Source organism: Phaenicophaeus curvirostris, chromosome 1 (assembly GCF_032191515.1).
Source record: "Phaenicophaeus curvirostris isolate KB17595 chromosome 1, BPBGC_Pcur_1.0, whole genome shotgun sequence".
Taxonomy (NCBI): Eukaryota; Metazoa; Chordata; class Aves; order Cuculiformes; family Cuculidae; genus Phaenicophaeus; species Phaenicophaeus curvirostris.
In genome coordinates, this window is record NC_091392.1 from 52075697 (window position 1) to 52089181 (window position 13485).

A 13485-nucleotide genomic window follows, 5' to 3' on the forward strand; every position below is an offset into this window, starting at 1 on the left:
TACTTTCTTCAAAAGTCCTAGAATTACATTGCCCATAGGACCATGGTTTACTCATTTTACAGGTTTATCTCAGATTTTGTGCTCAGCTAATTGCAGCATTGTTTCATTTCCCTCCAATACTGATCTTGGGCAATGGCTGGATCAGTTCCTTATTGAGTTCATCTATGGTTTCTATCTAGTGCAGTTAATCTTTCTTCTACAGATAGCATTGATCTGACAGCTTTGAAACCTGCCCAGTGATTTCTGCACAGGTCATGCCTCTGCTGAAAGGACAGAGTGATATGATACAGTGCATAAAAGAAACAAAGCTAACAGATAACTAATGAACTTCTGTTGTTGATACCGTTGTGGGATATGTATAGGAGTTTCACACAACTGTATATGTTTTATAACACTTCAATTAAAAAAATAGGAAAAGTACAAGCAGATGTGAAAATAAAATCGCAGCACACAACTAGGAAAAAGCCAGATAGATGGCCTCTTCTCTTTCAAGTACCAGCATCAGTCATTTTCATAGTAGCTGTAAATGAACTCATCTAATGAGGACAAAGATGGATTTTTTTTCACTCAATCAGTTTCTTTTACTGTATCAATTTTTCTGCTACTGGAATATTTGACCCTTGCTATGAACACTGGGTCTGCTTCCTTGACTATATAGTTCTATAATAACCATTTTAATTGTGTGTGAATGTTAATTTCTGGTGTATGTGTATCATTCAAGTACCAGATGCCGTCCAGAATGTTCATTGTATTGGAATGAGCTGGCAATCAATCCAAGTGCAGTGGAACCCTCCTGCTTCATCCAACGGTGTAATTACTCATTACATCATAACAGTTGAAGGAAATTCTACATATTTTTCATCTTATGATACTCTGCATACTTTTAGAAATCTGCTTTCCAATGTTACTTATCAATTTAAAATAAAAGCTGCAACATCTGCGGGTGACGGTGAAGAACAGATATGCAATGCCAGTACACTTCCAGAAAAAGGTAAGAAATTATTCAAGTGAATTGTTTTATTTAATTTAAATTATTGTGAAACAAACAGGCCTGAAATACCTGCTTTAATGCAGGCAGCTAAGTCCTGCATTGTTAGGAGCAAAATTTTTGTTGTTTCATTACTACCAGGGCCAGTGCTGTGACTTCATTGATTGACAATAATGCTATTAAGAATTTGTGCTATTAAGAATTTGTGCAATTAAGAAGCATGTAACTTCTTCAAGCAGAGTTTTTCATAACTCTTGATGAATAGCACTTTTTAACAAGAACAAAAATTGTGAGCTAAATCCAAAAACACATAAGCAGGTTTTTTTGGCATTGAAGAAAATATTATCAGGCTAACTCTATCTAACTTTCTCTCTCCATGCACACTTCACCTAATCTGGGCTTTCATTTGGCACCTGAAACTTCCTTATGCACTCAGAGATGAAATTCTTAGTGAAATACAGCATTGACTCTGTGTAAGCAGCTATGTGACTAGCTTCCAAACTGGAAGTAGAGATAAGCCTAATCTGGGAAGCAAATGCTTGTTTTGGTTCTTTTCCCCAGTTAGAGATGATTTCTACTCTTGGGATTATTCTCTGTTCTTTTTGGTACTTCGCTGATCGTTATAAATAGATAAGATAGATAGATATAAAGAGATATAATAGATTGATATAAAAAAAAAATTCAATGAGCAGGATCCAGAACAAGACTTTACTTTTCTACTGAATTACAGGAGCGATTGCTACATTTAGTTCTGTTTTTTGTTTCCTCTGCAGTGACATCAATTAGTGAAGTGGAGTTGAGAAGCTGTCTAAGTCAGAATAGCTGGATCATTAGGAAACATGGGGATAGTTGGGGGGGGGGGACTGGCATGACTGTATTCCCTGATGCTTAGAAACCAATCCTAGCTTTTGCAATGCTTTAGTTACTAAGTCATTCAACAACTTATAAGATGAGTTGTAGTACTCATTCTCATATATATTTCCACTGACAGAGAGAGTTTTTCTCAGTTTTGTCAAATATTAATTAGAAGAGTCAGCAATGGGGTTTAGGTTCTGTATGATACGTGGAGGGAAGCAGCTCTGATACTTGAATCAGGCATCTACACTTGGAGGAGATCAAACTTACCCTTATGCTTAGACTTCTTAAAATTAGACTTTGAGATGTGCATGCCTAAATGAATCTAGACCTTGTCTGTATCATCAGCTGAACTACTCCTGCTTTTGTTCCAGATCAAATGGCTGAGCTGCATATGAGGACAAGCAAAATAGCCCCTTGCTAGTGTAATGCAGTCAACATTCTTTAAATAGCCAGGGTTCTACTCTGATAACTGCCCTTCCTCATAATACGGTCCATCCCACTAAAGTCTGGCCACATCCCCTGTTTGTACAATGAGGTGGCACAATCATATCTGTTTCTGATTAAAAAGTCCTCTCTGAATTACTTTCCTGATCAAGAACAGCCCCTCTACAAATTCTGCCAATTTCTGATCCCGTTTGTTCCCCTCGTATCTGGGTTCTTGGCAACTTGAAACTTCTGCCTGGATTATCTTCTGTCCATTGTCAGGGGTCAAAATGCACTCCTGAAGGAAGCATTGTTTAAATATTAGAGATGAACTTATTTGTGTCTTACAGTGTTTGTTGGAAGTACCATAGTGAGCTTCACTACTGTACTGAATGTACATGCATGCAAGCATGGACCTAAGTACACTTCTCAGCTGCAGTCATAACTCTACAACCTTGTTATATATCAGGGCTGGTAAACAGCAAGCCCTCACTCAGAGCTTGAGTAAAACTGAAGCTGGAAATGGGTATGCAGATAGGTGAGCTGATGCACAATTAAAACTGGACTCATCCAAACCTTGAAGGTTTTGGAGATAGTCTCATGGGTGCATATTACCCTCCAGGAGGCTTCCCAGGTTCCTCTGTTCTGGGAGGACAGGAAAAAGGCTTTTGTTAAAGATGCCTGGCACCTAGTTAAGTTAATTAATCCAATTTCTGAGAAATTTGGACTTGGCTATCAAGTAGTGCTTGAGGAAAGCCTGGAGAAACTGTGGGTGTGACATTAAGCCTGGTCTTCAGAGACAGACTGCTAGTCTGTTGTAGTCTATGTTACACAAAGTTGTACCAGCACAAGAAAAAAATCAGACATTATTTTGTAAGAACATGTGACTTTTGTGTCTTATCACTGGGAATTTTCCTAAGTGTAAGGTTTATACTACGATGCATGTGTTTTTTGCCAGATGCACTGCACAGACCCTTTCTTGCTGTTTTAGCATTTGCTTACATGTTGTTGCTTAGTCATATTTGCAACAAACTGGTTACTACTAGGACATTTCCTTAACTGTGTTTGCATGAATTGTTTTGTGGTGACTGGGTACTTGGAATGGGAGATTCATGGTTGGGAATGGAAACAGTTTTATAGCTGTTGTCAACTTCTTATTTATGGTGGTCTAAGATTAGTCACAGAATATGTAGCCAGCACTGAGTCACTGACAATGCATTTATTTCTGACATAAAGTGAAATCGAATTTGGCTCAGTGTCTCACTGCATAGTGTTTGACCTTTATGTTCTTAGCAAAATTATTTGCCTTTTTTTTGAGGTACATTTGTTTGTATCTGGGTACAATTAAACATGAATCATGAAGATTAAATTTATGAGGGGATTAGTAGAGTTTTCTCTCTAATCTAGATCCATTGTCATGGTAAACCACTTCTGCTGACTTGCAATATGTTATAAAAATTGTCGACTTTGTCGTGGTAATATTACTTAGTGTTTATATAAATTTACAGAGTATGAAAGATAATATAGTAAGTACATAGGCATGTATGAGTTAGGATTTTATGACTGAATAGCTATGTTTTCAAGAAAATGCACATATTGAAATGAAACTTCATTAAGACTGAGTGAGCTTTTAGAAGAAAGACAAAAAACCTACTAGTAAGCCAAGCTGTGAAGTTTCACTTAACTCAGAAGACTGAGACAAGCACAATAGTCATTTAGTTAAGAGTAAAAAATAAAACAATTAAAAAGGCACTTGAAGGGGTCAGGGCATGAATAATCAAAAGAAAAATGCTGCTTTCAATTTTTTCTTCGTAGTCTTTTCATTCTTCTCTGAAAATACTAATAATACTGATTATAGTATTAAGACACGCAGAGTAATTTTTTCCTCCTTGTTACTAGTCCTTCTTAATACTAAAACTGAACACAGAGTCTTGGATAAGGTTGAGGCCTTTATTGTACTGAGGTGGCCTTACTATTTGTTTTCTACTAAACAGAGTTTCATTCATAACTTACATTTAAAAGAAATATGGTTAGGAATTTTTCCAGGAAATGTGTTTTTATTTAATCTGTGCTTAATTTTGCTGGCCAATACTAACTTGTGGCTATACACAGAAGTGTGCCTTGTGCACAAAGGAGAGTAGTGCCTAAAAGGATTGGTAATGGGAAAGTTTCTTAAGTCTTTTGGTGTGAAGGGTACAAATTATCATCATCTGTTGTTACTTGTCCAGAAAATGTCTACTCTCTGTACAGCAGAACCTTTGAGGATTCTGGGTTTGAACCTCCAGAATAGAGGTGCCCATTGGAAAATGTGGACCTTTTTTTCATCCAGGCTTGTGAGTACCACAAAACATAGCATGGGCTTAAAACCTTCTTCACATCCAAGGAAACACTCTGCTTTCACTGTAAATTCTTTTCTTAGGACATGGCAGCTTATGGCAGCTCTATGAGTTGGAGCTGCATGAATTTCCTCATTAACTTGTGAGCAGAACTACAGATGATCATAATTCACTGGAAGAAATATCTAAGTTAGTATCCTAATGTGGTTCTTAGGGCCCCAAGCATGACATGCAGTGCAGTGTGCAGTGTAATGTGTTGAGCTGATTATCCAGAAGAATCAACTTACTGTAAAGTCACAGCACTGGAAATGGAAGAGCTTCAATGTATTTGTTACTACTATAGATTAGAGCAATGTGCTTCACGTGTTCAATCAATGCTGCAAGTTCACGTTTCCAAATTCTATTAAAGTAAAAGCATCCAAAACTGACTGAGTAAATCATGACTAGGAGGCTTTTAAATACCTCTTTCCAAGATGACTGAAACTGCTTTATTTTACCAGATTTCTATTTTCTCAATGTCATTTGAATTTTTTATTTTTTTAGATTTTCTGGTTAGTTGATGTGTCTTAATTTCATTTAATAATTGATGTTTACGGCAAATCTTCACTAGACAAATGCAATGATCACTTTGATGCTGCCAATGAAATTGCATTGATGTTATTTATATAAGCAAGTAGATAGAAATAGAGGAATCATATAGTGTAGGATGAAAGAAATATTTTTTAAAGACTTTTTTTAAGGACTACGTAAACTCTAGATTAATGTATAAGAAATGTGACATATACATACAAAGCTGACATTGAAAGTATTTACAGGTCACATAAACTGTTTGCTGAAAAATATACAGTGATCCTGTTTGTTGGAAAGCTGAGCTTCCTTATGTAATTTCAGACTGGAATACTAAGAACTTTTCATTACCTTTCTAAGCTTAGCCTCAAGGTGTGCATTTCTCCTTAGATTCGTAGGATGTGATTTTTCAGTACTTTTCTAGATCCCATTGCTAGAGATTGAATTTTCTGTTGTACTAAAGACTGAGAGTCACAGTCCAAAGAGGGTTTTTTAAGATGTGTTCTCAACTGTGCAATTTCCTTTAAAGCATGTCTCATAGTATCAGTCCAAAGTCACGGGAAAAATAGTCTACAGTTTTCTACATTTTCACATTAGTAAAATCATTAGGGACCTATTTGTGATGCCCTTGTTCATACTAAGCTGGACTTTGTATCTTAAGTCCCTCTGAAATTAGTAGTCTACTAAGGTATTACTTAGTATGATCAATGATGTCATCTTAACCCAGAGAACTCCTTTAGGGAACTAAGCTTTCAATAACAAGTACAGAATCTTCATTTGCTTTTCAGATGCCTCCATTTTCTGAAGACTCTTGTGTGCCCACTCGTATGTTCTACTTTGTTCTTCACTTTCCTCCTATTGATGCTCTTAATACCACCCAACAGACTTCTAGGCTGCCGCTGTTCTTTTAATCCAAATTCCAGCTACAAGCAGCTGTTCTGTAGGCAGACTTTTTTTATTAACTTCGTTAGGAACTATGCCATATCATATTACTGTCTTCTGTTCCCGACCCGTGCAGCTGTAGTCACTGCTTTCCACAGAAGTCTTTACAGAAAGCTATAACTTCTCTCTTTTCTCAGCAGATTTTTTGTATGTGTCCTTTGCTGCCCTTAGATTATCTTTGCATTATGAGTAAGATTTTATATCAAGTATTGATGTTGATTTAAACCAATTCCACTGTACCAGTTCAACTTGATCTGAGTCTTTGCACAATCCTGATGCTTTTTCTGCCAGAAATTGGCTTTCATTTAGGTTCTCAAATAAAAACTTAATCTCAGAGCAGTGCACCAGCTTTGGAAGGGCTGATTAGCGTTGCAGCCAGACAAGCATAGGGAACCAGGACAGAGATCTGTGAAAGTAACTTCTATTTAGGTGTGTAGCTTCCTGTCAACTTAGTGTGAGTTCAGCTACATAAAAAAATTTAGGAGCTTAAAATCCCATGTGGATCTGGCTTCAGGCACTTTTTGTTGTCCTTTGGCCATCATGTGAACAATGGTGGATGAACCTGAGAATACCTGAGAATACTCCTCCAGTCCAGAAACTGAATTTACTCACATTTCATGGTCAGCCTCTCTCCCAGCTCCCTGGTTGGATTTCAGAAACTGAATTAAAAGCTATTAAAATGGAAAACAATTGCATTTAAGTACATTGCACTAAAATTTCACACTTTCAAAAACTCTCTGTTCCCAGAGGTAGACAAATAATAACCAATGTAATATAAGTGAACAGTGAAAGACTGTCAGATATATGATGATACACTTAAGGGGTCCTATCTGTGATTCCTGGGAAGTTTTAATATGGGATTAGCACTAGAATGTCAACTAGCTAATCAGAGCACAGTCCTAGACAATTAGTGTCCTACACTAGTACAAACACAGTCTTTTTCATGCCTTTTCTTTAAGCGCATCTTTCTGGAAACCCAGAATAATAATTAAATTCCTGCTTGGCACATATCAAAGCAGTTGTGTGTAAAAGCAGACACATAAGTCTTTGTTACAGATCCAATTTAATCTGAAAGACTAATTCTCAAAGATGCAATGTTTTTAGTGTGAACAGTGATCACTTCATCATAGTTGAATCATGTTTAGAAAATTTAAACAAGCTGCATGATTACTCTAGGAAGCATGGAATGGGTTGTTCAAATCAGTACCATCTGTGGACAGAAAAAGTTAGGGGAATTTTAGTCATTCTTGAGGAATGGAAATCTAATTCTCCATGCTAGAGTAATTGTAATCCTCTTTGTATCTGTAACCCAATAGCATAGTTGTCTTGAAATTGTCTCATTGAACGCAATCATGAAATGCAAGAGAGACAGTGCCACTGGGTGTCACTGCTTCTCACTGTGGCCCTTGGAGCAAACCTGATTTGCTCCAGATTCAGAACACATCTTTTCATTTGTTCTAATGACAGATTGCACTTTTATTTGGTATGTCTACATAAGCAATGAGGTAAAATGGGCTAGATCTTAGACAGACTGATGTTTAAGGCTCTGGTTCCATTTTAAAGGCCTGTCTAGGTACTGGTGGAAAAGATTTTCCTATGTCTTCTGCTGATTGACCTTTTCTTTCATAGGTTAGAAACACTTTGTTCTTATGGGTCTTAGTAGACAACATAGAAGAGAAATAAGAGATTTGTGTGCAAGAAGAAGTACTTGTCTAATCTGTCCATTATTGTGACGGCTGCAGGTTTATTTTTCAAAGTAGTGGGTTTCATGTAGCATTACTCACTGGGATCATCACAGATATTATCTTTGGCCCTGTGACACTAGCGTGTATGGGCTCCCTCTATCGCCAGTGGGAAAAAGCACAGATGGAAAGAGAAACAGTATTTTTCTGTCCTCCATTCTTTGCCCCGCTCTATGGGAATTTGTCTCTTTCCATCAAATAGAAGGAGAGTTCATGGAGGCTGGCTTTATTAGACTTTTGTTGGTCTTTGTGGGAGCTCACAAATCAAAGCTATTCTTATTTTTCCTGATATAATTTCTAGTTCTGTGACACTGTCAACTGTTTTTTCCATCTTTACTGCAACATTGCTGGCTTTCTGTTCTTTTTTATGGCATCATCCATGTTGAAACTGGGAGAACAGGGTACTCTTTTTGAGAAGGAAAATCCACCATGCTGGCTAGAACACAAGCACTGTTCTTTCTGCCTGTAGTTATCATCTTTAACCAGCCTTATATTAGGTGCAGAGGCTACAGTTTTGGAAGCCATGGCTCTAGCTGCTGCACATTTGAGCAAATGAAGGAATACATTTCCACCTTCCTCTTGGCACCCCACAAGCTACTAGTTTGCGTTGGGATCATTTGAAGGGATTTGAATTTCTCAGCCTTTTCATTGCCACAGCTTGGTTTGACTCAAAATTTACATCCCTTGTTAAATATTCATATTTAGTGGAGGGACTTCGGCTTGTTGCATTATGGTGATTTTTTATAAACAAATTGTTGCAGATGAAAGCAGAGATCAGATATTCCCACAAGGCTGAAAAAAATGGAGGGTTTTCTCTTTTTTCCCTGGTAACATTGGTCCAGGATCCTTTTATGCTTTGAGTAAGCCTTGGGGCTTCTTCAGTTTCAGTTTGAGGATATATCATGTGTTTTTCTTTTACCAATGATACTTCTTCCCTCAAAGACTCTAAAGCACTCTTTAAAGCTAAGTGAACAAAATGATTTCTGAACTGATTTCTCCACACAGGTTTTGCCACAGAGAGTATTAGTATTATCTTACAGAGTCTTAGAGATAATATTAGCTTACTGTATGACTATGTGATATAGCACAAAACCATATGTTGCATGCAGTCTGCGAGAACTGAGCTGTCAGCTGAGTATAGGAATGGATAAATATGTGTGCATGGGCTTGTATGTGTATGTAAGTACATCCTTGCATTATTACATGTTCTCATGAATACCTCTGTATACACACATATGCGTGTATATATAAATACAGGAAAGCAAAGTTTATGGAAACTTTTTTTTCTTTGTATTAGCTGTTTCTTTTAATTTGTTGTTTACTGAACAGCTTATAAAGCACTTAACAAAGAGATATAAAAACATACTGCTGCATGTACTGACATGTCCCATTCAGAAGGTGAAACATAATGCTTGTGAAACCTAGAGGTGTTGCTTGAGGATTTCATATTTACCAAAAAATAGGCAGACAAATGAGTATTTCTAAGCGAGAGATGAGGAATCCCAGTTAGCAACGGAATAGTAAAATGTGCTACTGGTTGGCTGAAACCAACATTGTTTGATATTCCCTCCCCTAGTTGAGACATAGCCCCAAATGTAGTAACAGCAGCATCACAGCTCTCAAAGCTGTCCCTGCATGCCATAACTAAAAGTAATTTGAAAGCTGTAGTAAGTGTATTCCACCTATATGCATGATGTGATTTACACCAATGGGATTGCTCCTTATTAACCATGTGAAATTAAATCTTGGTCTTTAGACATGCTTATTAAAATATTTTTTTAAACACTGGATAAAAGAGTTATAGTTGAAATGACTTTTCATTCAAATGAAGGCATCTTACATGTGTTTTCATTTGTAGTTCCTAGTGCTCCCAGGGATATTGTTTTTTCCAATGTGCAGTCAACAAGTGTGACTTTGAATTGGAGATCACCAAAATCCATCCTTGGCTACTTTCAAAACTACAAGATTACCACACAGCTACAATCCATCCACTGCAATGACTGGGAAACTAAGGAATGTATTGAATATGAGATGCATCAATATTTATATGAAAATATGGCCGATGACTGGATAGAAGAGACAGTGTATGGACTTAAAAAATACAGATGGTACAGATTTGCAGTGGCTGCCAGTACAAATGTTGGTTATGGCAGTTCTTCACCTTGGATTTCTACACAGACACTTCCTGGCTGTAAGTAAGGATCTTTGCCATGTGTCATAGTGCCTAAATAAGCAAGTACACTTAGTAGAAGTTAATTCCTCATAGACCTAAGATGTTGTTAAACTTAATAAGGTTTTATTTCAACTCTTTATGTATGAAATATCAAGATATAAATCCTATAGTAAGTATGCATACTTTACACTCCTTCAGATTTTAATGCCTTTTGTATGCCCTGCTACATTTACTGCTTGCCCAACTGCAGTTTCATTGTTCAGCCCTGCTCCGTGTCTAGAATTGGTACATTTGGGTTGATATGCCATTTTCAATACATCTTCATATATAGTGCAGGTCAATGAGAAGATTTCCTTTTGTTTTCTTATATCTTTGACTAAAAGTCTGTTCTCTAACATCATAACATTTTCTTGAAATTATGCTGTATACCTGGCAGTAGATTTTAAGCAATAATTTCAGAGAAATTAACATTTCTTTCCAATACCATATTCATCTAAAGAGATTACAAATCAGAGTAGGCAGGTAACACCTGCAGGACTGTTATGACACGTATTAGAACTGTCATGCTTCAGCTGAGGATTTTAGTTTCCAAGTACAAGAAAAGTTAGTTGTCACAGATAAGTCATCACTAGATATTTGAGAGTCAGGGATGTGAAACATAAATTATTTAGGGAGTTGTCACGGGGAGATACAACTTTCACTCGCAGTCTGCAGCAAGCCTAAGCAAGAGCATATCTGAGATATACCCTCTGAGCTGTGTTGAGCAACTGAGAACCACCATGAGTGGCCTGCTAAATCACAGCTCCTTCACACCTTTCCCCTTCCAGAGTGGTCTAAACAGAGATACTAAGGACTTAAACAGCTGCACACCAAGGACTATTCAATGGTCTACATATTCATTTTGTTCCACTCATGTTTTTACGATCGTATGATGTGAATTCAGGAGGCTTTTATATAATGCTTCTCATAGTATCTGTGCACTCTCAGTGCAATAATAGATCCATCTATCCTTAAGTACCTCACAATTTTTTCTACTAGGTAAGGAAGTACTATCACCTTCATTTGCAGATGAGAAATTGTAATTGAGAAATTCTAAGTCTCAAAGGGCAAAGAGATGTAAACACAGTGACAGTGAAGTTCACAACAGGCCATTTTTCATATAAAGCACAGAAGCAGTCCTTTGGACTGGGAAGTATTAGAATTAGCTCCAGAGTCATTCTAATGTGCACTTACTTTCTTTGTCCAGTGGTTCTTACAGAGATATCTGCCTGTAAATTAATGCACTATTTTAAATGAAAGGGGAAAAAAAACCAACATCAAAACCAACATCAAAAATACATAACTCCAGATGGAGCATAAAATAGCTAACAGAAGTTGTACAACTCTTGAGCCGACTGCTCTGGGGAGATTTCTTGCTATTAGATAGACAGATCTCAGCTGCTGACATATGCAAATCCTTATCTTCAAAAAATTGTTTCTGAGTTTAGCAAAGTTAGGGATTTAAACTAGACACAGAGGCAGATAATAAAAACACATGTAATCACATATAGTCAGGATTCTGTTTATGATTTTCTCTCTGGATAGTGGTAATTTTTTGTAAGAGAGAACTAGTTTCTCATCGGTCTCACTGAGGAGATCATAGTAAAAATTATATGTCTTATTAGAGTACCCCAGTCCTTATCACATCTATATAGTATCGTTCTCAGCAGTAAGTCCTCTGTGTGCTCTATTAGTTAGTTTAACAAGTGGATGGAAGTTAACAAAGTTACACCAGTTCTTTCAGCTCAAGTGTCTGGGGCTGCTGGCCTGTGCTTTGTGGTGAGGGAAATGGGCAGCACAGATTTCGTGTGAGTTAGATCAGTGACACATCAAGGCTGAGCTTCCTATGAAACACACCACTGTGGAGTCAAGGAAGCATGGGTGCTATTCCAGATACCATGAGTGGGTGCTGGTCTTTTTTCTGGGGTAAAGGCAATCAGCTGAGGAAGAAAAAAAGAGGAATGCGACATGTCACAGCTGGGTAGTCAGCTAGCTGCTCCAGCATGCTTCTGCACAACTGGGAGCCTCCTTGGGCGATGGCTGATCTTTGGCAAGGATAGGTCTCTGGCTACCTGACCTTATACTTTCCAAAAATTAGTCTTTAGAAATATTGTTAAGGAGACTAAAAATCCTTAGTTCCTCTCTTTCTTTAGTGAAGTGTGCTGCCTGTAGCAGGGAAGAGATATTGAGGATGCACAAAACAGATGCAGCACTCTGGGTAGCCTTGTAGAGTATATCCAGAGAACAGGTGTCGATCCCCCTTTCCATTCCCTCATGGACAGGGCCAAGCATCCTCTGGATTAGCCCACTGGTACACAGCCAATATACACGGTCTGTTAAGGGTGCTTAGCTGCTATTTAAAATACCCTGAGTACTTAGCCCATAAAATCAATGAGAATTGCGTTTGCAGATTTGAGGGCAGAAGTTGGCCACTGTTTTTGATCTTCAAGAAATGCCTCTTTAAGACATTACTTCTGCCAAAGAGAAAATTACCTTGGTTGTGAAATAATAGTTAAATTATTTTTCTCCAGAAATAATTGGGTTCACGGAAATTTGTGTTTCTCTCAAGCAGAAATGAAATATAATAGTTTTTATACTCATATTCAAGAAGTTACAGCTTCTAAGCTGAAAACTGTTAGACTCATTTCCCAGAATTTAATAAGGTAAATCTTCAATAACAGCTTAAATTACATAACAGGAACACTAAATAGTCTTTACAAGTGCTGAGGATTTGGCTGTTGTGCTAAAGCAGAATTAACTAATAATTCTGAATATCCAGTGACTAAGGTGAGAATCTTAGCTATTCAGTTGTTCATTATGAAGGTAAATTTACGGTTATAGGAATTCTTTTTAAGATTATTTAACTAATTTTCAGGTTTCAAGCAAAAACATAATGGCTGTGTTCTGTACCTAATGGAAAATGTTATAGGTTGTTCAGTACAGTCCAGTTCTCACATGACACAGATAAAACTATTCAGCCTTCAGTCTTGCAGATTATTCTCACAGGAATTGTCCTACTGTCTCATAAAGTAGTTTGACGGCACTGTTATTGCTTAGCTGATGGATTAACCAAGAGCCAAATCTATTCTGCAAGATGAAATATTTTCAACATAACCTAGATTTATATAGTTACCAGTACAGAAGATCACAGTGTTGGGTCACAGAAGGGGAAAAGGGCAAGAAAAATTTTCCATAGCTGGGAAAACTTTGTTCCCTTGCACCTAGACTTAGCCCAGGTTTCATATTTATGTTTATAAGGAGAATAAGGTTGGCCAAACTCGTGCTTTCTAAGAGAAAAATCACTTTGGAAGATCAGTGGTAGGCGGAAAATGAATGGCAGTGAGATCATTTTGGATCTCGTACAGTCACACAATGCAATGCTTTTTGGTAAACTGCCAGGTCTCCTAATGCCAGGAT

At 37.3% G+C, this 13485-nt stretch overlaps 1 protein-coding gene across 1 annotated transcript in view; it reads left to right on the forward strand.

Annotated features, from left to right (window-relative positions):
* The window catches only part of PTPRQ (protein tyrosine phosphatase receptor type Q), a 139421-nt gene that overhangs the window by 75256 nt on the left and 50680 nt on the right, over positions 1-13485 (forward strand). Inside the window, exons 42-43 of the mRNA XM_069858203.1 lie at positions 722-991; positions 9715-10047. Of these exons, the coding sequence (XP_069714304.1) occupies positions 722-991; positions 9715-10047 (603 nt within the window). The remainder of the gene's footprint in view (positions 1-721; positions 992-9714; positions 10048-13485) is intronic.